The sequence below is a fragment of the Ischnura elegans genome, chromosome 5 (assembly GCF_921293095.1).
Source record: "Ischnura elegans chromosome 5, ioIscEleg1.1, whole genome shotgun sequence".
Classification (NCBI taxonomy): Eukaryota; Metazoa; Arthropoda; class Insecta; order Odonata; family Coenagrionidae; genus Ischnura; species Ischnura elegans.
In genome coordinates, this window is record NC_060250.1 from 122952622 (window position 1) to 122978841 (window position 26220).

At 37.8% G+C, this 26220-nt stretch overlaps 1 protein-coding gene across 1 annotated transcript in view; it reads left to right on the forward strand.

Moving 5' to 3' along the window:
* The window catches only part of LOC124159512 (P2X purinoceptor 4-like), a 31771-nt gene extending 6104 nt beyond the window's left edge, over nucleotides 1–25667 (forward strand). Inside the window, exons 5-10 of the mRNA XM_046535370.1 lie at nucleotides 7113–7208; nucleotides 13732–13873; nucleotides 13975–14108; nucleotides 17153–17300; nucleotides 18498–18599; nucleotides 24999–25667. Of these exons, the coding sequence (XP_046391326.1) occupies nucleotides 7113–7208; nucleotides 13732–13873; nucleotides 13975–14108; nucleotides 17153–17300; nucleotides 18498–18599; nucleotides 24999–25034 (658 nt within the window). The 3' untranslated portion in view covers nucleotides 25035–25667. The remainder of the gene's footprint in view (nucleotides 1–7112; nucleotides 7209–13731; nucleotides 13874–13974; nucleotides 14109–17152; nucleotides 17301–18497; nucleotides 18600–24998) is intronic.
* Nucleotides 25668–26220: the final 553 nt, after the last annotated feature.

A 26220-nucleotide genomic window follows, 5' to 3' on the forward strand; every position in this document is an offset into this window, starting at 1 on the left:
TCATTCATGTCAAAAACGAAAAAAGTCTTCTTTACGTCTTAAACTATTTTATTCGTCTTCTATATCCCAAGGCCGTACAACAATCACTTTGATATTGGCAACGTAAATAAAAAACAAAACTAACATTCATCATCACCTTGAACGTAAAAATGCAAAACCCTACAAAATATTAATTTTCACATTACAACACCTCCCCTCATTCGAGGATGATGGAAAGGAACACAAAAACATCATACATAACTTCGTAACTTTAGTTGTGAGTTTCTTACTCCAACTTAATTATGCCCATTTCTTTGGCAAGCAATAATGTCTTAGGTCCAGACAAACTCTTTGTCAAACAGTCTGCAATGTTACTATCAGATTTCACATATTTCAATGAAATCTCTCCCTCCTTCACAGCCTCTCGGACATAGTTGTATTTTACCACGAAATGTTTACTCCTCTCATTTACTATGTCATTATTGGCAATGTATATGGCACCTTGGTTATCACAAAAAATGGTGCAGGTCTTTGGAATGAGGCTGCTTTGCTTAAATTCACAAAAAAACGGCCTCATCCACTGGATTTCACACACACATTCATAAATAGCAATATACTCAGCATGCGTGCTTGAGGTGGCTATGCTTCTCTGCTTCCTACTTTTCCAAATCATTGCTCCACCTCCCAGCATGATAACATACCCAGTGACAGACTTTCGATCATCTCTATCCCCTGCCCAATCTGAATCACAATAGCATGCAAAACCTTCACCTTTCCTGAAAACAAGTTGATAATCACATGTACTCTTTAAATATCTCATTACATGTTGAACTCCATTCCAATTTGTTACAGTGGGGTTGCTACAGCATTGATTAAGTTTGCACACTGCGTTTGCAATATCTGGACGAGTATTGGTACTCAAGTATAACAAGCTGCCTATTGCACTCTGGTATTTCTCCTTGCAAAAAATTTCTCCTTCTCCTTTACTCTCAAAATTTGCACCTGCTTGTAGTGGACAAGAAACACCTTTACCTTCTAACATATAAAAATCTCTGAGAAAAGACATGACATACTTCTTCTGACTCAAAATGACAGTTCCCCTGTTTGGTCTGGTGAATTGGATGGACAAAAATGTGTTCACCATACCCAAGTCCTTCACCTGAATTAAGGATGCAATTTCATTTTTGAACACACCTACTTCTTCCTTCTCACCTATAATCAAGAAATCATCAACATATGTTCCAACAATTACATTGCTCCTTAAGTACACACAAGGGTCACTGATACATTTCACAAACCCTAACTCCACCAAAATCTTACTGAGAAACTCATACCAATTTCTCCCTGACTGTTTTAAACCATAAAGGCTCTTCTTCAACCTACAAACAAAATAATCTCTGTTTACATCCACCCCTTCAGGAACAGACATATATATGGTCTCATCCAGCTTGCTGTTTAAATAAGCCCCCACCACGTCTAGGTGATCTATTTCCCAATTATTTTCCACAGCAATATAGGCTAACAGACGAACTGATTTCCTTTCAACAACTGGACTGGAAGTGTCATGATAATTCACACCGTATATTTGAGTAAAACCCTGAGCCACAAGTCTTGCCTTAAATCTTACAATGTTCCCTTCGTTATTCTTTTTAAGAGCAAAAACCCATTTACAGCCCACTACTTTCATATCCGGTCGTCTTCTCACGATGTCCCAGGTCTCTTGGCCTTCGATGTTCCGTAATTCTCCTTCAATGGCTAACCTCCAGTTGTCGGCTTGAGATCCTTCTATGGCTTGGCGGTAACTGGTTGGGACATCATCTTTTCCAAGGACAGAACGGGTGACGTTGCAGCATTCACACGGTCCTTTGGGCACCCGCTGCCGATTTGACCTCAGGACTTGAGAATTTTCCTGCTCTTGTTCCTCATTCTGGACCTGGGCCTCTATTTCTGCATTTTCCTCTCCTGGCCTCTGGGCTATGGCTTGTGGCATATGTGTCGGGAGGGCTGCATCAACTTCTTCTTCTTCACTCGATGTGTCTTCTGTCTGGTCGCCTTTCTCACTGTTTACCTTTCTATGGAATGGGAACACAGTCTCATTGAATATGACATCTCGACTAATAATGACTTTCCTTGTATTGAGGTCCCACAATCTTTGGCCTTTGGTGCCCTCTGGGTACCCCAGCATCACTGCTTCCTTTGCTCTGGCATCTAGCTTGTCACCATGGACTACTCGATACCAAGCCTGACAACCAAACACCCTTAGGTACTGAAAATCCTTCTCTTCAAGTTCTCTTCCAAGCCACCTCTTTAGTGGAATTTCAGAATCTATTGCTGTTGATGGACAATGATTTCTTAAATGACATGCGGTTTTTAGGGCCTCAGCCCAAAAATGTTTTGGCATACCAGATTGTTGCAGCATAGCACGGATGGTATTCAAAATTGTCTGGTTGTACCGCTCGGCCAGACCATTCTGCTGAGGGACATATGGTACAGAGAGACGATGTAGGACTCCACTCTTCTCAAGGTGTTTCTTGAATTCATTTGATGAGTATTCCCCACCATTATCACTCTGGAACTCCTGTATTTTAGTTCCATGTGTGACTTCCATCATTTTCTGATATTTTATGAACTGCTCAGTGACTTCACTTTTGGCCTTCAAGGGAATGTCTTTTTCTCCATTGTAGGAAAATTTCAGTCTCTTAAACTTTCCCTGTATACATGCTTCACATTCTTCTTCTGTCTTCTTACTCATTAAGTTCCGCAATGGTTCTATCTTCATCATCCCTTCATGGTGCAGGTGTCCCAAACGGTTGTGCCATGTTGTTGCTGCAATTTTACATGCTTTCATACCTTCATGTTCTTCAGCTTTTTTTCTTATTTGTGAAATAGAAGCACTCCCTTCAGTAGTGAGGTAATACAGGAAACCAACGCGATACCCCTGGAACAGAGTAGCTTCTTCGTCGCTAACAGTAGTCTTTCCGTCTCTCCTCACAATGGTCAAGCCCTTCTCTTCTAATTTCCCTTCCGAAATCAAATTGTCTTGGAGGCAAGGAATATATAACACATTAGTTAACTTTATTTTCCATCCACCACATTCATTCGACATCTGGATGGTCACTGATCCTTGACCTTCTATTTTTAGTGATGTACCATCACCCACAGTTACTTCTCCAGAGAGGGGTTTGAAATCAACAAACAAATCTTTCCTAGGGCTCATGTGATCCGATGCTGCTGAATCCAGTATCCATATGCCGTTGTTTGCATGGTTTGGATTTCTTTGCATGCAGAGTACTTTATAGCCTCTTGATACTACTGATGCTGATGACTTCTTCTCTTCTTCATCTTGCTTCTGTATGGCAGGACAAAATCTTGCAGTATGCCCCTCCTTTCCACATGTGAAACAAATGTATCTCCTCCCAATAGGTTTCTTTGGAGCATTTTGTGATTTATTTTCACTGCTTACTTTAGGTCTGTTTGGCTTCTTCTTTACCTTGAGAACCTTGTGTTCTTCTGTCTTCGCGTAATCCTCATTTTTCATTCTCTTCTCTTCTAGCAGGAGTTGGGACTTAACATATTTGGATGTTATGTCTCCTTCATTTGTTCTGTAAATACTTCGTATAAACCCAGCATATTTTTCTCGAGGCAGACCCATGAGGTAGAACGCAGCCAGTGCTCTATCCGGGAGATTAATGCCACACTTAGTAATTTTACGGTTGTAATTCTGGATCTTGCTCATGTACTCCATCATGGAAAGGTCTTCCGTTTTTTCGGTATTTACCATTTCCTTTAGAAACATTATCTCCTGGAACACGTCGTAAGTGGTGCACGTCTCTTAATGCCTCCCACATATCCTTCGCTAGGTCCAGTCCCACGATATCATCCAAAAATGAATCATCTACGTATTGTATGATAATGGCTCTGGCCTGTTGATTTTGTCGCTGACGGCGCCTAACCTCTTGTGGTGGGAGTTGGCTTTCGTCTTCCATTTCTATCTCGTTTCCATCACTGCCGAATGCTATGTATGGATGGAAACCTTTTACCGCTTCCCAACAATCTTTCTTCATTAAAAAAGCTTCAATTCTTACAGCCCATACATCGTAATTATCGCTGTCGAGTATTGGGATACACGTCTTCTTTTCTTCCGCCATTTTTGATGATTCCGAACTTACAAAGAACAATTATGGGGTTCACTTCTTCTAACCTCAAACGTATTCGCCGTTCACACCATCAAAAGAAAACTTCGCTTCGCATCAACACTTAGTGTTTAAGTCTCATAATCTGTCAAAAAACGAAAAAATCTTCTTTACGTCTTAAACTATTTTATTCGTCTTCTATATCCCAAGGCCGTACAACAATCACTTTGATATTGGCAACGTAAATAAAAAACACCCACCCATCCTCACCCTCACCCAGGACACCAGAAGCGAAGTTTTCTACAAAATATTAATTTTCACATTACAACAATTCATGCCCAAGTGAAGTGAAAATCATGTGTTCTTTTGGGTGGTATTCAATTGCATATGAGGCCATGGCAGTGATTGCATATTTTGTTTTATGAGTATACAAGTAAAGATTGTGTATAACATTTTCTTAATTTTCAATTGGTTATTCTTTGAAGAGATCTTCTAAAATGAATCAAGAATATTTACTCCAGCTCATTGTCTTCTGCAATACTAGAGAAGATGTCAAAGTAAACTTGACATATTCTTTGTCAGCGAGTAAAGAAAATAATTATGTTTTACAAATTGAATTCTAATGGAAATAATAAGGCTTGTTGGTCCTTGCATATTAACATTTGTAGTTTTAGTCTGATTGTATTTCTATGAAGATTGTGGGAATCATCAAAGGAGGAGGAAATTCATGCATGGATAATCCGCTACATTCATAATCTGTGAACAGATAATTAGGAATTTACTGTTGACTTCTGGCAATATGAAGACAAATTGAAAAAGTGAACACATATCTGTAATTCACAGGGCACAGCCGAATCCTTGTGATAAAATTGGGTGATTTTGAGAATTTTTGGCTCTTCATGCAAAAGAAAGAGATCTCTATTTCCTAAGTGTTATTTCAGGCCTTCTTATCCCAACACAAGGGCGACTCACTAACACTAATAGTAATAATTAGAGATGGGTCGAATAGCAGATTTCTCGAATTCGAATATCGAATTCGAATATTAAATCATTGCTCGAATATTCGAATACCTCGAATCTCGAATACCTCGAATAATAAATGATGAATGCTGTAATGTTTGACTCGGTTGCCTATGCAGCAGGTAACACAAGATTTTGGGGAGTAATTTTGATTTCCTTTAAATGATTCGAACAGGAATTTAGCTGATTAATGAATATTTTAATTTTATGGAAACAATTTGGCATATAATTAATTCAACTAACATCGCTTTACCCCCACTCCTGCTGCCAAGTGCTAGCTGACAATCTGAGGCATTTTGCAAAATACAAGCTCTTTTCCACCGGATTTTCTTCAATTATTTTCAGTCCATCTTTGGGAATTCTCACGAGATAAGAAGATGAATTGGAATTGCTATCAGGGAGAAACCAAATATTCTGAGAAAATATCCCTTTGTCTGGGACTGTATCAATAAAGATTTATAGCACCATTCATAAATTGAAACTTGATATACGTTTTCGGAAAAAAATACCGCATCAACTTCCGAGAAGCTCTGCTGCTCATATCGAGTTTCGCCAGAATGCTAAGTCTCCGTTGTATTTTGACATTTATTTCTTTGCGTAAAATGCTTAAATAAACTCAGAAATATGTCGTGTTTGGTCTTATTCTTTTTGAAATTACGCGCACGTTATTAATATTTCAATTCAATAAAGGTGTGACATCAATTGACGAAAGTCATTCTTAGACACCTTTTGTGCTAATAGATGACTCATGCAGCGGTTGACCTCCACAGAAATGGGGAACTTCGAAGCTGGTAGGAAAAAAAAGGTCAGTGGGGGAGAAAAGGGAGGGCCCGAAACACGTTTCTATTGTTCTCGTGTAACTTGGTATTTTTTCGAAGCTAAGGTCTTCGTAATATGATCCCTGCGCGAGCTGTTACCTTTTTTTTATTTCGAAGAAGAGGAAAGCCTCAGAGGGGGGGCTAATGCTGAATGGAGGGGGATACCGGATCTTGGGAAATGCGCTAATGTAAGTATCCCACGGTACTCACGCAGCAGTTGACCTCCAGAAATGGGGAACTTCGAAGCAGGTAGCCAGAAAAAGGTCAGTGGGTGAGAAAAGGGGGGAGGGCGTGAAACACGTTTTTATTGTTCTCGTAACTCGATATTTGTTTCGAAGCGAGGGTCTTCGTAATGCGATCCCTGCGCGAGCTGGGACCTTTTGTTTGATTTCGGAGAAGAGGAAAGCGTCAGAGTGGGTGAGGCGAGTGCTGAATGGAGGGGGATAGCGGATCGTGGGAAATGCCCTAAGGTTGCTATCCCACGGCACGGAGGTTCTCCTGGTGGGGGGAATCGGGGATTTTCGGATTTTTTCACCCGACCATTTTCGGTTCCCCTCGACGAACTCTTTTCACCGCTAAAATCCACCAATTTGATGTAATTCGACAACGTGAGTATCACGGCGCTGCGAGCACTAAATGACTACAGTTCTCTACATTTTTCCGAGTCAACTACCAACGACGTGTGTGCGACAGTGTATGACGCGAAATTCAAAGTATTCGAGGTATTCGAGGCGGTACTTTTCGCATAACTATTCGAAACCTCGAATATCGAATACTTTCTAGTATTCGAGGTATTCGAGTATTCGCGGATACTATTCGCACATCTCTAGTAATAATTGTGTTAATTTCAAGGGGTCACTAGTACTATGGGAATAGATATCTATCAAAGATATCATAAAATGAAGTCGATTTGATGGAATGAAAGAAAATTGCATCAATAGGCTACAGATGAAAGTAAATAGAAAATTTTGTTTCAAAGATCATAAATAAAATCATGTAGATGGCAGTGATTTTTGCTGAAAATGAGTAAACTTTTTTAATGTACAGGCCTAAGTTCTTAGTTTATCTCCAGTTTACTAAGTTTTTTCTTTGATGTTTAATATTATTGATAAAGTTCATGAAAATCATTTTACTCTTAGTATTTTTGTGGAATTTATTTCAGAAAAGGGAACCGAGTCTTGATTAATGGAGCTGAAAATTACACAGTGTTGATCAAGAATAGCATTGCCTTTCCATCCTTTGGTCCTAAATACAGAAGGTATGTTTGATTACTTTTGCTATCCTATTATTTACTCTAAAGTTTTTAAAATGAGCCATTCTACTTCCTTAGCAAAATTTTATTTAATAGTATTATTGACCCACAATAGTGTAGTCAATGAAACTGATAGCTGAAAAACACTGGAGGTGAGAGAGGTTGAGATGAGTCTTGTTACAAGGAACAATGTCTTATAACATTCAAATTACATAGTTATTATCAATATTCCTACTTCAAATACGTCAGGAAAGAATACCAATTAAAATCTATTTAATCATGTTTAAATGCATTCCTGTTCAAAGCTGAAGCATAAATGTCTACCGAGGAAAATGATTGAATTAAGCAATGATCAAATAGGGTGTATAAAATAAACTGATCAGAGAAAAAACTGCATTGTAATGTTGTGTTTAAAAGTTCTTAGAACTTTTTTAGCTTGCATTTCAGCCTGAAATTATAATGCTGCAAATATGAATGTCATTTCAATGAATTAGCATTGCTTTTCTATTTATTTTGAATGCTATTACATAACAGGTTTCCGCCTGTTTGCTACAATTATTCCCATAGTGTATTGGATGAAAAATGGATGAATTTGGACATAAAAGTAAAATTGCCTGAATGGAACAAAGGTTTTAGAAAAGTGGAACAAATGAATCAAAGATTGTTCGTATTATTTTTTCCACACAATGATGTAAAATTCCCTGGAAATAAATGGAGTGTACGTAACTTCAAAAAGCAATAGAAAAATGTCTGCTCAGGATTCAATGTTTTCCTTGTGTAAGTGAAAAAGGTAAAATTAATGGGGTGAAAACCACTACATAAATGGTTTTTTGTAAAAATCATTGCGTTGAGTCCCAAAACACTTCGCGTTTGCATTCTGTTCTCATCTTTTGAGACCCTTGTTTTGTGGTTATTGGGGACAGTTAAAAAAACCTTCTCTTACCATCCTTAGAATTTTCAGAAGCTCACACAGGATTTTCCATGCCCACCACTTTTCTAGACTTCATATCAGGAAGGGCTCTCTCGATTTTTGTGTCTTAGATCTCCGTCCCACGATCATCCTCACCCCCCCCCCCCCCCCTGCTCTTACCTCCTCTATATTCAATTTTTCCAGCCTGTTCCTGCTATCATACAGATCCTACATGCATTCCTTCCATCATTTGAATATTTTAATTGCAATGTCAGATATGAAGCATTAATAGTTTTCATCTTTTATAATTAACTTTATTCATTATTAAATTTTCAATCGCACTGCTTGTATCATTGATTCATTCGTTCCTATTTTGTGCATTTATTCATTTTTTTCATCTTCTAATCTTGCTTCATAAAGCATTTAATATATCAAATTATAATCTGTCATTCTTTCTTAGTATTCATTTGTTATACATTGCCGTTATTTTATTCATTCCATCTTACCAGAAAATATATTATGTCTGCCTTGCACCAACATCACCATGAACAGTTACACTATTAAAGTCTAGAAGTGCATCATCTGCTTTAGGGGTAACTCCCACTTTCTCTTCCAGGCACACCATCCAGTTCTCAGTTTTTGTCATAAGGCTTTTGATTTCCCTGTCATAGTTCTCTTAATTAAACAGCCTATATTTTATTGTGTGTGGCTTGCTTCTGCTGGTTCACACATTTTTACCAACCTACTGTTTTTGTGATGACAGCTACTGAAGTTTCCATGCCCCAATAAAATCTGTGTTGGCTTACCATTCAATTCAATGTTAATCTTCAAACTTCTCCCTATACTGGGAAGAACTTGAATTTAATTCTACCCTTGCCCTTCTTAGAAACTAAGGTCTGTTCACTTTATCTTTGCGGGTGAGCTGGTGTGGCTTAACCGAGTTGGGATGAGAGGAGGGAAAGTTTATCTACACGTGACTTTACCTCTTCCAATCAGCAGGCAGTAGGCGTGGCCTAGCACTTCGGAATTTCAGTTGCTCTCAGACCTCCGTCGTGTCAACTTCGTGAATCTGCTAGCTGTGTTGCCAAATCTCGCGCGTTCTCTTGGTTCTCTTCGATTCTTCCATTTAAATCTAACTTATAACTTACTGTTCCTTATTCTTCCACTTCAATCCTTTTCCGTCACCTTTCCAGAACATTTTTATTCACCTTTTGCATTCCCATCAGCACCGACTCCCTCCCTCCACCTATTCCCTCAGTACTTTTCCGATACCTTTATTACCAAACCCTAACCCTTTTCCTCAACTCCGTATTTACTTTTGGGTATTACAACCTATATAGTTTTGTATACCTCTGATTTAAAAGAGTGACATCCGAGCGTGTTTATTGAAGGCTCCGAAAGTGACTCCGAAAATTAAGACACTGACGGGAGGGAAGACGAGGAGGTTGATTTATTAGCCACACCACTCCAGCAATAAGTTACAAAATAAATTATTTTATAAAATACCCGTCGTACTACTTTTCTCCATTCTTTTTGCATCCTCATCCTCACGAATTCCCTTGCAATCCCCGTTTATCAGAATGTTACGCTTATGCATGCCTTTCACCAGCGGTCTCGCATTTAGCGGACAATATCCTGGCTTCTGAGATGGGATTATCCTCAATCCCCTCTAAATAAGTAGCTATACATTGTATGCATTGTTTCGCCGCCGGGCCCAAAATATCTGTGGCCACGTATGAGTCACACCTTTTCAGTGTGACGCTAGGGCGCCTGTGTACATTTGGCAACGTTAAGGTCGCTCCTGCTCTCTCTCTCTCGGTACTACCCCTTCCCCTTCAGCGAGGCTCCTCCCCCTTCAGCGATGTCCTCTGATAGTGTCCGGGATCTCACGAAAGCTGACCCGCAGAGATAAAATGAACAGATAATATGCATCAATGACTTACATCCCTATCACAGAAGACCAGAACCTAGTTTAGGAAGATAACCGTGGCCTTGGTAGGTATGTCTAGGAGCGAATTTGAGAAGGCAGCGAAGGACTTGGAGAATGGAAAGGCACCCAGAGAAGATAAAAATAGCGGAGAATTAATCAAAGCACTGAATGAAAAATTGTAGGGTGCAACATTTGGAATAATACAGGATTGCTACGAATCTTGGAAACCACCAGAAGGGTTCAAGAAGAGCATATTGGTGACAATAGTGTAGAGGAAGTGAGTGTATAAATGCAAGAAGCATGGAAGGCTTAGTCTGTCACATACCTTCAAAATCCTTACTTGGATAATAGGCAGGAGAATCAAAGGAAAAACCTGAGCAAACCTTTTGGAAAACCTGTGGGGATTGTGCAAGAGCAGAGCAAGGGAGGATATTCTATGTCTCACACCATTGGAAAAGAAATTATCTATGTGAGCAAACCACTCACTGTATACTGCTTTAATGAACATAGAGAAGGGAATAGATAAAGATAAATGGAATACTACCGTATGTTCAGTATTATGGAAATAATAGCTTGGAATTGAGGAGGAGGCATGACAGAAGAATCATTTACCACCTCTAGAGCGACTGTGTACAGCCACAAGATGCAAGCAGGTTCATGGAAATAAAGAGAGAGAAATTAACAAAGAGGTCTGACAAGAATGTAATCTATGATCTGGACTGCTTATTATGTTTATGCAGGAAGCAATGAAGGAAGTACTTGAATGAGGAATCAAATGAATCTTGGTGATCCAACATGCTGTATTTCGCTGTGTGAAACTTAAACAGAACAAAGGTACTAATGTTTATGTGGGTGAGAGAAAATAGCGGCTCACGCCCACCTTTAAGGAGAAAGATTTGAACGAGAGGTATCATACACCTACCTCAAACCTATGGAGAACACGAAGGTCAAAAAGACGTCTTCTAGGCGTCATTTAGATGGTCGAAAAAATGTCTTCATTCCAAGTCAATAAAACCTATTTCCTTCCCTCCACCATTACCTATCCATGACGTCTTCTGGTTCGTCAAAAAGACGTCTTTGGGGCGTCATTTAGATGGTTGAAAAAACCTCTTAATCACAGGTCAATAAACCTATTTCCGTTCCCTCCACCATGACCTATCCACGGCGTCTTCTGGTTCGTCAAAAAGACGTCTTTTAGGCGTCATTTAGATGGTCAAAAAACCTCTTGATCCCAGACTAACAAAACCTTTTTCCTTCCTTCCACCATGACCCAATCATGACCTTTTCTTTTTGATCAAAAAGACGACATTTTGATGGTTAAAATATTTTGAAAAATGCACCAAGAAGACATATTTTCTTCCCTCCACCAAGATTCAAGGAAAATCTCTTAGGTGATAAAAATAGGAGATAAAACATGAGATGAATGAAGTAATTTATTAATTAGATAACCAATAGAAAACTAAGCAAAGATTAATGTCCGAGAAACAGAAAGTATAGCAAAATGTAGAAAACTCCCATATAGCACAAAATATCGACAAAATGTCTATGTAATATTTTATACGTCTTTTGCTAATGTGTAGAATACAACTTTAATAACTTGAAGACACCTTCTAAACATGTTGTAGATATCTTAGATGTCTCAAAGGCATCTGCGGCATTATCAATGAATGCATTCATGTTGATTCAATGTCTTGCAGTGTAGGTCTTGAAGTATTTTCAATGCAAATTTTGCCAACGTATTTAAACACCTTCATCAGGGCTATGAATAAATATGAGTACATAATTGTGAAACATAAAAGGTTATGATGATATTATTCGCGATATTAAAATAAAAACAGAATTGTTGTACATTAATTAAAAAGAAGAGACTAGAATTTTGATACATACCAATTATTCCATTGAATTGGATTTGTTTATTGATGGTAACTAAGATAATTCAGTACATAGTTATGTATCAATTTTGATTAAGTAAATAATTATAAATTTTGCTTTAAATGGTGATGTCTGCTCTTTCCTTACAACTATGTTTGTTTTTCAAGGATACATCATTTGTTTAAATAATCTCTTTGTTAAATTAATTACATAATCTAAAATATTGGTATTTTTGAAGTTCAATCAACAACCATACTTTCATAAAATAGTTATTCTATAGAATTTCTATTATTCTACTCCATTACTCTCTAGAATAGATATAGCTATATATTTAGTAAAGACATTTAAAGAATGAGTTTTCCCAACTTTAAATCGCTTTTATGAACATTTGCCAGAAAAGTAGCCTATGCATTGTGGTGCACGTGCATACTATGACTTCATTTATCCATCCACCTTCAAAGGAAATAGGTATTATTGACCTGGGATTAATACGTTTTTTGACCATCTGAATGATGTCTTAAAGATGCCTTTTTGACTAACCAGAAGACGTAGTGATTAGGTCGACCTAATCACGACGATCATGATCATGGTGGAGGGAAGAAAATAGGTTTTTTGACCTAGGATCGCAAGGTTTTTTGACCATCTAAATGAGGTCTTAAAGACATATTTTTGACCAACCAGAAGACGTCGTGATTAGGTCAAGGTGGAGGGAAGGAAATAGTTTTTTGACCGGGGATCGCAAGGTTTTTTTTGACCATCTAAATGACGACTTTTTGACCTTGGTGTTCTCCCTGGGTAGCGGCAGAGGTCAACAATATCTGATTTTGAAAAAAATAGGATCGAAACCCTGATATAAGCTGGCAACTTACCTGTAAAGGGAAAATTTATAGGGAATATGTATTATTAATATGGGATCAAGAGGATTTTCTGACCATTTAATGACTTTTTTTTGACGCCTTTTCGACCTCTTCTGAGGGCGTCTTATTCAACGTTTTCTAGACCATTTCAAAACCAAACATAGACCACGTTAGTGATGAAGTAAATACATTTTGAATTAACGAGTAATCTTCTTGAAAATGGATTCCAGAATGTCCTAGAACTGCTAAGCGAACTATTTAAAAAAACTTTTGCTCATCATTTTTTTCTTTTCAAAACCAAAGTAAAACCATTGACCATATCATGATCTATAAGACGCCTAGAAGATGTCTTTTTGACCTTGGTGTTCTCCCTGGGAAAGCATCACTGCCTCTGTAGGTTGAAGCTCAATAGGTATGAAGTGAAAGATCAAGAGATAAGTATAAGGGTCATACAAAGGGGAAAACACAAGGAAGAAGAACTGAAGGAACTGGCTGGCATAGTGCAAAATAGAGGGCTGCAGTGAACCAATGTTGGATTGCAACATGGATTCAATTATTAATTGCAACATTATTTCGCAATGAATTGAATTTCGACAAAAACTATAAGACAGGACTGCATTTTTTTATCAGTTCTCTAACATTGAAAACCAAATTGGGATATTTAATGTAGCAAAGAATTTAATTACAAAGAAATGTACAATATTTCTATGAGTTATTAAAATCGCAAGAAGATGGATTTCAGAGTAAAAATTCTGATTTTTGGGGTTTTCAAATTTCTTCAGTAGCATGTGTTGTTTTATTTATTATTATTGATTTTTCCTCACACTTATTATGAAAGTACTATGCTATACTTGAGACACAATTTGCTATGAATGAATGTTTTAAGCAGACATCTTATAGATGAAATTGGTCTTAGGCGTTATGAAAAACAACCAAGCAAACTTTACCATTTCTTTTCAGGAATAATATCTTGGACACAACCAATTCTTCTTATCTGCAGTCATGTCGTTTTGATGCAGAGACTGATCCGTTTTGTCCAGTGTTCAGAATTGGAGACATAATATCTGATGCAGGTGAAAATTTCGAAGATATGGCGTACAAAGTAAGTATTATGATCATTTCATCATGCAGTTCTGTGTATTTATCCAATTTGCCTTTCCTGTGTTTCATTTATTTACATTCCTGACTTTGCCAAAATTTCAGGGTGGAATAATGTCAATCACAATAAAATGGAATTGTGATCTTGATTGGAGTTTTATGAAGTATTGCAAACCAGAGTATTCATTCTATCGACTAGATGACAAGAATTCACGACTTTCTCCTGGTTTGAATTTTAGGTATGTATAGTCCATGAATACACACAAGTTTTCTGGCATCATTCAGTATTATGGAGATTTCAGTGACCAGTATGTCATTAGCTCTAGCTAACATTTCCGGCGGTAATAGTCGTTGATGTTTAGTGTGTTAAAAAGTGTCATGTGCATTAGAAGCATGAATGTGTGAAATGAACCAGTATGGTAATGAGATTGTGACAAAAGTGTGATTTGACTAGTTCACTGATCTATTTTTATCGTAATTTGGGATAGGGTTTGAAAAATAAAGAGACTTATGAACAAGAGCAGTATGCAAACTCCATGAACATAGTGTGATGATATGGTGCAAACACTGTGCTTAGTGTGCTTAAACCCAGTTACAACTGGCCTTGTCACAATATCTCAGTTTCTTGAAATCCTATAAATGATTCTGGGGTCGAAGTTTTTTAAATGATCCATAATTTACTGTTTAATGAATTGTAATTTTCTACTTTTTGAAAATAACTTAATGAGATGAACAGTTAGTTTCCTAACACGATCATTTTTGAGACCCCAGCTAAGTCTCCAAACCCCCCGACTAAAGAGACAACCTGATTGACTACGAGCACGTGCCCACTGCTGGAGAGGCACCTTCCCTGTGGGTCTGAAGACAATGCCACCTGGAAAAAAAGCCAAGGAAGCTGCTGCCAATGAAAACTGGAATTCCCCTCCCTCGACCCTTTTGCTCCCACCCTTCTCTCTCTCTCACCCAAATAATATCCAATACCCTTTCCCTCCTTGATTTTTTTCTCTGTGTCACTTCAAGGGTGACAATGCAAGGTGAAAATTGGCTTCATGGAAGCCTTTACAGGTGGTGAACCCTATACCAGCTCTAAAGTTGTGAGTGGTTGAAAGGGTGGTATATTTCTATCCTGCAGCATGAACTTCACATTACTGTATAAGCGCTTGTAAGAGGCACACCTTTTATCCCAGAAATTGCAGCTGAAAATGAGGGTGCGCCTCTTACACAAATTTCTTATCTTCCCCCCCTCCCCTTCCCTGTCGCTAGTCTAAGGGGGACTGAGTGGTCTTGGTTTTCAGCGTGAGTCAGTCATCTGAAACCCTAGGTCAAAAACAAGCGGCAGGCAGGGGAGTTTCTCCCTTAGTGACATATTTTTAAAATGCTCCTATTTGTTTTTCTTGTAAGCATCGCGTCATCACATTGGTACCTCACATGTGAACATGGAAAAGATCGTGTGGGGTTTTTCGCCCCGGAGGGGGCGCTAAATTTACTGCCACGAGTGGGCATCCCGCAGTATTTATACTGCAAATTGTAATAATATATCAAACGTAGAGAAACACGTAGTTTTGAAGGACAATACCTGGTCAATAGTCAACATCTGTCTTACTGAGTAATTTCCATTATGCTGAGGACCTGATTTTTCAAAAATCGTCTTCAGATGCTTATATGAGGATTATTGCAACTGAAAATTATATCAGTGTCAACACTTGTGGTTTAATAAATTCGAATGAGTGTGTACATTGTTGGACTAAATGATGCATAGAAGAAATCGGAAATGCTTATAAGTGAAGAGCGCTGAAGGAGAGGTCAAGGGGAAGAGCGTGCTCCCTCCGTATTTCAAGCAACAAGGCTACGAGCGAAGGAGCAAGGGAAGAACACATCCGATCTTGCATGTGACAATGTTGCCTTCAAAGCGAAGGGGTGAAGGCGCAGCAATGTGATATATGCAGTTTGCATTGCCTGAAGTTTCCAGTCCGTCTCATCTTGTTTGAATGCGCTTATGCTACGCTTGTTTCTTCCGAAATTGTGCTGTTTATGTTGGTTATTTGTAGCCTTGTTTTAACTATAAATCTTTGTGTCAATCAATTAGAGCTTAAAAAACTTAAATGCTGTCAGATATACATCGCGTTAGGACTCATTCTTTTTAGAACCTCATGCGTGTCATACAATAGCTGAAAGCTATCGAGATATCTTCGAGCTCAGTAGGTGACTCAACTAGCATTTGGCCTCCAGAAACTGGGAGAATTGAACCTGGTAGACCGAAAAAGGTTAGTTAGTGAGATGGGGTAGGGATGAAACACGTTTCCATTGATCCCCTGTAACTTGATATTGATATTTTCCTGTGGTGTCTCGGAAAGGAAAAATAAATGGCAGAGGCATTGGCTGATGGAGGGCCGAGTGTGGTTCTGTGAAATCTACGACGTGGTTATTATCCTATGACGCTGAGAATTCCCCGATTATTGTCCAATCTCTTGGGAAGGTTCATGCTATGTATGAGCCTGTCGTGTTTTGCCTTAAAATTTTCCACGGCTGCAATTCTATTGTAATACCCCTGCGAGAGCTTTTAAACAAAATTGTTCATGGATAGGACAAGCATCGTAGAGCAACGGCATATGTGAAGAGAGGATCGGAACTCTTTCTACTCCCTCTTATGGGACGTTGCATTCACGAAAGCATTGATTTAAAATTTCGGATTCAGATTCAATTTCTTCGACTAATTTGGATCCGGAGCATAAGGTGAAGAGAATTATCCATGGATATTTGGATCCAAGGTATCCGATCCGACCATGCCTAGTAAGCATCATGAGGTTAAGACTACAAGTGAATAGATAATTATCTCCGAGCACCATACAAATTGTGTAAATTTAGCTGAAAAAATGCCGCTATTACCGCCGCAGTTATCAAAATTTCATCTTTCAAGTAGTATTGAATTTTTTTTTCTTTAGTTTCAATGCTCAAAATAGGGGTGCACCTCTTACACGCGCTTATACGGTAATTGAAATGCGAAAAAATTCCTCTGGGTCATGGACCTCTGCTTTCCAAGCCTCTGAGAAGGCCATTATACTATCCAGGTTCCTTAATTCCCATGGCACTTTATACTAAGGTTCATGGCGCTAGTTGTTAGGACCGTGAAACCTTTCTCTATGTTGGATAGGTGAATTGCTGAACCATCCCTGGAAAATGATCGCATTTGTCCATCATAATATGCAGTTTTAATCATATTGGAAATAAAAATAAATTTTCCATTAAAAAATATTGAAAAATTTCCATAAAACTTTTTCTACAGGTTTCCTGTGTATGAGGGCTATGAAAAAAGGACGTTATTAAAAGCTCATGGCATAAGATTTGTTATCCAGACAATTGGGAAAGGTGGAAAATTTGATCTAATCCCAACTCTGCTGAATGTTGGAGCTGGCTCAGGCCTCATGGTTTTGGTAAGTAGAGATCAAGTACTGAGTGATATTTGATTGATTATAAGTTCATAGCATCAAGAAATGAAGTAGTTTTTGTTTAAATACTTGTTAATCTATTCAGTTTCGCTGGATTTTATGCTTTCATTTATGTATATGCATGGAAGAAGAAGTGGGTCCAAATCCCCCGCCCTTTAATTATCCATCATGCTGGAAGAAAATAGTGCTATAGTTATGTAATTACATAAAATACGTATCTATTTTACAATAATAATGTTTACAAATAGCCAAATAAAAATTATTTCTAATGGTAAAGCAATCCACTTTTCAATGCTACTCCTGCAGCCAAAATAGCCTTCTATGAAGTCCACTTGTAATGAACCCACTTTTAATGAAGTAAAAGCCATTCCCCTTCAAAAAAAAGCTTTATTTTTGCTAAGTAAAAATCCTTTTAACGAAGGCATACTGAAATTTTTCCCTCTTATAACAAAGATTTTCTCGCGGCAAGATATATTTTATATTTTAAACCTCTTTCAGTTGTTATTAAACATGGCAAAACAAATTCTTTTTTATATTTTGAAAGCTCCACCAATATTCATTTTCGTGCACTTAGCTGTTGTAATTTTATAATTGTTTGATGCTCCTATATAAGTAGTAGATGAAATAAATATTATTCTGCACTCACCTTCTTCATCGCCTAAATTAAATTTGTGTGCATTATTAACTATATAAACGTCTAATGTATCCAAAATAATGGTGGAAAACAAAGTCCATTATGGCAAAATTAAAGTAAAGAAATGGGAGTACTCAAATAGGTACATCTGGTATAAATTTGAACTTAGCTTAATCTGTAAAAAATATTATTAGTATAATCAAACGAGTATTCTGGAGTAATGCTGCATCCCCTGATAGTGTAGAGATGACCTCAGGCTGATGCACAACCAATGAATTAACCACCTCCATGCTGTCCACCATTGTGTGTTGTGATGGGAGGGGAGTGGCCATGGAAAATTTCTACATCTCCTTCAACTTGTCTTCTGCATTTCTGCTTCTCAGTCACTTCCTTTCCCCCTACAGCCTCTACGTTTCACTTTGACACAAAGAAAACTTGGAGAAGACTCTCTCTCCCCAAAATCTTCAGACTTTCTTCCAGCAAACATGTCCCTTGTGCTTGCTGTTTTATTCCTTTACGTTTTTATGTATCTGTCCTCTTTATTCTAGGCTCCATTTGTCTGTGACTATATTGCATTGAGATTTACAAAGTCAAGGGAGAGATATAAAACAAGTAAGGTGGAATATGTTGAAGGTGATGATGCATTTAGGGTAAGTAAATCTTTATGCACTTGTGTAGCATCGTCATAAAAATGTTTAAATTTGTTATCACTGCCTATTTAATTGTTGTACAAATATGACACTAACGTAGCTATTTATCTGGTATGTCCAGGTTAAAAAAATTAAGATAAACATAGACTTTGGGTTATGGGTCAAAATGAGGTACAGTTTCCTTACAGGGTTAACATGAAGTACATAATTTTCCATTATCAATTAGGTTTTTTTTCAATAACAGTATAAATTGAGTATAAATGTATTGATGAGAATTTCAAAATATTTGATTAAAAATTTAGTAATACTTACAAGGGGAGACCATGCACCTTGCTCCGCCTTTTTCAATGCCGTATTTTTTATGGCCTTCGGGATGATGAACACATCTCTGGAACTGGTATAGGTTCCATTGAATGGGCCTTAGTTTGGATGTAATTAATTAATTTTCCTACGGTACTTTTAACAAGCCGTGTATAACGTTAAAATATTGCACCTCCTGACAGGCGGGTCAGTTGGTATAGTGGTAGCGTTGTTGACTCTCTCCCTGGAGACCAGGGTTTGGGACTTCTTCAAGTCCGTATATTTTGTAGTCCTCGTTGTGATCATATGGCTTCAAGTTTTTCATTAATTTTAATTGCAGCAAGCATAGGCTCGAGACAATTTTTTTTTCATCATAATGGCATTTAGGTATTTAAGCTTTGTCATTTCGAACGCGAAGATATGACGACTATACTAGCAAGGGTTGGTGAGCACTAAAATGTTAATATTTTCTTTGCTTATACTGATCAACTTCCACGTTAAAAATGAAAACCACTTCTTGCTAGAGCACATGCTATCAAGGCTCGCGGCGAGCAGGATTATGCGTACAGATGTAATTAATAAGAATGCAAAACGAATATAAAATGTAAACGAATAAAAAATATTTTAAAAAATCTCTCAAACACTTGTAATTCACATTACTCAAAAGGAATTTTACTTTCATAGTACCAATATGCTTGAAGAACCATTCTGAAATGTTATTTCAATTAACAAATAGGCTGAAATAAAAGTTGATTATTTAACTCTGGAACGTATTGGTGTATGAAGTACGCCAATCATCGAAAACCAATGATTTCAACATTGTATGTACATTCTGGTCTAGAATTGCCTTGTGTGTTCTTACTATGTCATTTTGAGTCTCTATAGTGAGAGTTTTCAAAGCTCGAAGTATTGTAGCTAATTTTTTAAGATCAGCTAGAGGAACCCGACACTTGTGGCATATAAATTACGCCCGCCACGTGACCAGCCTTGTACCACCTGGTTACTATTATATCTGCATCACCTATAAATGTACAAGATTGAACTAATTCCTACAAATAAAGATTAATTATAACAAAAACGAGTGTTATCACATATGCATCATGGACAAAGTAATTTGTGCACCTGGTGGAGTAAAAATATCAGGCACGCCTGCTCGAAGGTTAAAAGCAACAATTACGTCAAATTTGTCTTGTGCTTGCCGCTTCCCAAAATCTTTCTCAAGGTGCAATATTTTAAAGTTATATACGGCTTATTAAAAGTACTGCAGGAAAATTGATTAATTGCATCCAAACCAAGGCCCATTCAATGGAACCACTACCGGTTCCGAGATGTGTTCACCATCCTGAAGGCCGTAAAAAATACGGCATTGAAAAAGGCGGAGCAAGGTACGTGGTCTCCCCTTGTTAGTTAACTTTTTGTTATAAAAAATGTATCCTTCTGGTCTTATAAATAAATGATTTAAATTTGTTGTTTAAAAGGGTAAATACTTCCCAGATAGCACAAAGTCAGAGAGATCCGTTTCTTATGGTTTTCTTACAGAAAAAATTGATAAGCAGTTTATCGTAAGCTGAGGGGCTTACATAAGGCAAGGGTAAGATTTTAGGGAAGAATAGGTAAGAAATGCCATCAAATATCCTCAGACAACGGAAGTCGCTTCTGTTGGAGTGCCAAAGGCGGCTGAACAGCATACTACTCATGCTACACTGCTCATCCTTACATGAATTTAAAGTCTACCGGTGAAATTCAGCGAGTCTTTATAAGAGCTTAACAACTGATAACAGATTTTCCCGTAAATAGTAAAAGTATAACCAAGGCAAGCGACTGGCTGGTGAAGATACAAAGCATAATACAAGTACTTTATCCTTGTGGCTGAAAAAAAAAAAAATCTGGGAGAACCAAACGTATGACCTACGCATCCACAGCTCTTTATGCTAATTATTACACCACGGCAACAGATAGTGTAAAAGACATAATTACCATTTTAAAATCCAATTACAGTAAAACTTCGATTTTACGCACTTTGATTTTACATCAAGTCTCGTTTTTACGCAGCGACACTCAAGTCCGGCCGGAAAGCATAGGGAATTGCAATGGTGAAACTTCGATTTTACATCGTTTCTTGATTTTACGCAGTTTTTCGATTTTGCACAGCACAACCCAAGCCCCAAAGAGGCTGCTAATCTTGATTTTACGCAGTTGCCTTTCGACTTGTTTAGAAAATCCCAACTGGAGCAATATGAAGTTAGGCTATTTATTCGTCTCAATGAGTTACAAAAATGAATACAGGAACGTTTGAAATGGCGTCGCGCTGTTGAGCGTGAAACTAAAAACATTGCGAATCTAATTATTGCTTCCCCCTATGCCCTCTCAGTAATATTTCAGGCTCCTTTATGAACGCTAATAACGCTCTTAGTTCAAATTTGCTGTAGAAGGATATCGAAACCTAAAATATACGGCAATCGCCGTGTATGCATAACTACTTTCGATGAAGACAGATGATCGCTGGAGATATTAACATTATCACCTTTCGTTTATTATTCGACTTATTGATCGACGCTGTTTATAATATATTTATTGTAATTACAGTAGATGGTCGTTAATCCGGAATTATGAACTACGGAATATCTATCCCTCATCATCATCACTGGTCAACAATCCTAGGATTGGTTTGACGCAGCTCTCCACTCAGTTCTCCTATCAGCTAATCTTTTCACTCCTACGTATTTCTTCTCTTTCACATCTCTCTTTACTTGTTCCATATATTTTGTTCGAGGTCTTCCTTTTCCATTCTTGCCTTCATATAAATTGAGTGGAGTAGCTGTGACTCCTCGGGATGATAATGTGGTGGTTTCCCCTTGCCTTCCACATCGCAGTACTACAGCCGTTAAAGTAAATGTTACCACGCCCGTAGTGGAATGTGTGTCGCTGTACCGACCAGTATGGTCTCCACCTTCGCACGTGTGAAGAAGAGCTGCTGCCCTCTCCCCCGGGTGATGAGAGGCATAATTATTGGCGGCCCCCAGTCGCCAAGTCACGGTATCTTCACAGGTTTTGGTATCTTTTAAATGGCCTACCTTACCCAAGGGTAGCCCAATACCCCCTCAGAATACCGCCGCTTTTTGTCCACGACTGCTTATTCGACGAGAGAACTCGCTTATCTCGCAACTAACCTCTATATCTAAAGGTCGACCCACCATCCGCAACCCGGTGGATGCACTCGGTGGCTTTAAGCTCAGCCGCGAGATCTATCCCTAACGGAAAGTTTTCTAGAATTTTGCCAATGCTTTTCCGTCGCCCCAGCGAAATATAACGGCGAAATGAGCCGTTAAAAATCCTCCCGTGCCAAAATTTTGGCTTCCAAGGTGATCCAAAAATAAGATAGTCGTACTTCTAGTATGGACGTAAGACAATGGTGATTCGACACAATGGTAAAAGCAGCATGCATTGTTTCATTCCGCGGGCTAACCCCACATCTGCGGGACGAATGGAGGCGAGGGAAAGTTGCTTGCGCGGCGCACTTAACAGAACTGACTCAACTTGTATCACATTGTCAGTGGGTTTAAATGAAACATGATTGGAACTTAAATAGCTATTAGTTTAACTCCGCTAGGTGGCAAGCGTTTATTTTTAACGGAACAGGAGTTAATACCCTCGGAGAATAACTCGCGTCGTCAATCGTCATGTAATCATTGAAGTCATATTGAAGACGTGAGTGATAAGGCAGTCCCTTTAAACTCAGGAATGGCTTAGCACCATTAAATCGAAATACAAAAAGTGTCCGGTGTTGTTATCAGATATGGGGAAGAAAAACATTACGTGAAGATGAGTCACACGGCTTGTGAGTCGAAGGTCCTGGCGCTCAATTCGCGGAAGAATGCCCACAGAGAAGCTATTCCCGGTAGATTCAATCTACTAATGGTAAAATTCAAGGGAAAATGCTTTTTTAATGCATAAAAATTATAAAGAGGGAAAAATTTTCCGGGCTATTTATAATTTTTCTACTCATCACTGGCGGCATGACGGTAGTTGCACGGTTATTTAAATAGCTCACTTTAAAAAAAGTGATCTAAACACTGGAAAAATCGAAATTTCCGATTATCCCGGGTCCTGTTTGCTCCGTATTATCTATGGTATGCTATTTGGAAGGAGGTAACCGACAGCTGGGGTCATTAGCGCCATGAAGTAAGGGCTGGGGGGATAGGAACTCTATGTTGGCATTAGCCAGGTTGTTATGATAAGCTCAAAAGGGACCAGGACTTAACGTCCCATCCACTGGACAGAGTGGTGCACTGGAAGTGCCCTACACATTACACTCAAGTAGGGATACGGCCATCTCTGATAAGTTTCTGCTATTGCCAGAACTTGAACCCAGGCCCACAGGGTGTAAAGCCTAGCCTTTGTGATGTATTAGCGAAATTTTGCTCCCTGTTAGTGGGGTTAATTTGGATGACTATCCTCAGATATCTCATTTCTTCAATCTCCAATCTTTGTTTGTCTGCCGGTGGCTTAACGGATTTCCTGAAAACTGCTTTTAATGAGAATATTTTGGAAAATTAGCTTCTCTGCAAGCATTTAGTATCACCATTCCGAAATTTCTCCTGGGTAACAGAAGTAATCTTAGTGCCAGAAATGCTAGCAATTCAACCATGTTGTTCAACCATGGGAAACATTGTTCAGGAATGCAATGTTGTTTCTCTTAAGGTAACACGTCATCTGTGGTGTTGCTTGTGAAATAATAAGATTATTAGGCTTCATTTTCTTACCTCCAAAGAGTAATTTAATCCAGGAAACTGACGTGATTGAAAAGGATTTCATGCTCTTTTACCATAAAACCTCACATATGAGACATTTTCTGGTTCCGGTTCTGGCTTAATTCAGAACTGCACTGTACGACTAATGGCTGATTGCAAGAAACTGCCGCTATTGGTCCGATAGCTATGGGTCCCACAAAGTTATGGAACTCATATCTAATTTAACCCCGCTCATTCGGCCCGATAAATAATGGAACGGTTTATGGGACTCATAATATTATTGAACATTCCTGCAACGCAAATTGCTCGGTTATCATGGCTTATGAGTCCCATTACTTCATTGAATACATATGTATCGTTCCTGCAACCGGCCCTAAGCCTTCTAAAAATAAGGACCAAGTGTTATCCTGAAAACTATACTCCTTCTCAATTCCAACTCCTGATTTTACACAGTGCCCATATTTCGGTCCCTCCAACTGCGTAAAATCAAAGTTTTACTGTATATGGAAAAACTTAGCTGGTGTGTGAATGAAAAAACTTAAATTATTCAAGGTCCATACAATCTACCATTTATGAATTTTAATTTATGGTCTGATAATCCGATGAATATAATACATATATTAGAGATTCCTTCTGGCATTCTTATATTATTCTACGTCACTATTTTTGTGAAATTACCTTTGTGTTTTTCTTACAACCTTCTTTTACCATCATTTCATTAATGTGAATGATTTTCAAATTATGGCTGTATGATATTATTTGTACTCATATTATGGACGTGCCAAGAATGGAAAAATTGTTCTTTTACATAAATCCCGTGATGAATACTCTAAAACGATGGATTAAAAACAACATGTATGGAAGTGCTGAAAGTTTGGCATCCATTTTGTCATTGTATTAGTCGGCCTGGCCGTAAAAAACCCATAATCTTACTTGATAATTGCCTTATTTCTTCCTTTCACCTTATCTCAATGACTTATAATGTGCTAGCTGGTTTTTTTATAGTTGTCATGTAATAAAGGAGTGTTTCTCTCTTCACAATCTTCAAAATTACTGTATCCCCATGAGAAGTATCTATAGCATCAGAAGGATATCCCAGACATATTTTGCACATTTTGTAAGGTGATATGCTGTGTGCATTATGTGCTTTAAGGGTGCTGCAATATCTTTACTTTTAATGTTAATGATATAGATATTGGTACTAATTATAAATGTGATCCTTTTTGGTGCTAATAGCTTGTCATTTTACTGACTTTAATTTATGGCCAATTGAAGATGATTTGTTCACATTTCAATGGCTGACTGGTAACTCCTGGCATATGGACTTAATGAATATTATATTTTGCAGGTGAATCGTGAAGAATACCAACCCATATTATCTTGATACCTTGAAGAATTGAGGAAGTAGTGGTCCATTTTCTAGTTCTTTTAAGATTTCTGAAGGGCTGATTTGATACTTAATAAGAATTTGTTAATATTTCTGCTGAGTCTCATTATGTTATGTTACTCGACCAAATATATTTTTTATTTCCATTTACGCTCTTGGGATAAGTAATTTGTCATCTGTAAATATTGAAAAATATGCATTTGTTGATTATAATTTATTTTGTTAGTGTTGGTGTGTTAATTTTTTAAATCCCATATGCTTTCTTTCAATTAATATTTACTAGGAATGAGCACCTTCAAAATTTGGCTGAAAACTTAATAAAGGTTAAAATTAAGTTAAATGTATCATTATTTATGCAAATTGTAGTTGTCTGATAAAAACAAAGTGAGACATTAAAATATTTGGCAGCTATAGTTAATGAAATTCATGCCACTTATCAAAGTGCACTATTTTAATCAAGGGTATTGGCCGATGGCTTAACAGTATTAGCAGAACTTTAGCTGAGAATGATCTCGACTTACCTTAGTGTTTTTATGTGACACATCATCAAGATTGGCTCACTGAATGCAATTCCATATTTATGAATTTTATTATCTGATCTGAATAAATAATTTAACTACCTCTTTGAAATTTGAATTATTTTTGTTTGTCTGAAATTCATTTAGCATTATTTATAAGTATCTGACTGAATACATTGTGCAGCATTTTGAGCATTAGTTACAATTTTTATCTTATATCATAATGTGGGGGGACAGTACAATTTTGGACTCTCTTTCTGTCCATCTTTTGCCATCTAACTTGTACATTACTTGCAAAATACTAAGCATAGGATTTTTAATGAGAAAACTTCCACTTCATTTTTGACATTATCCATTGTGTATTTCCTTTGTTTCATGCCAGGTGGCACAGATAGATGTTCTTTTGCCACTGTCTCTTGTTTCTCTTGAGTAGATCATCAACTTTCTGCTGTGGGAATCAACTTTTATGTGCTGAATGTACAACTAGGATGCAATGATTCATATTGGAATACATTGGTTGGATAATGTTTGGTGGGCTGGATACTGCTGGGGTAGGTTTGCTTTAGTTCCAGCCTTTTCTAATAACTAGCCCTTCACAAATAACCTTTTGCCTGTCAATAATTTTTCTTTGCATTTTCCCCTTTTGAAAATAATGCTCCACTACA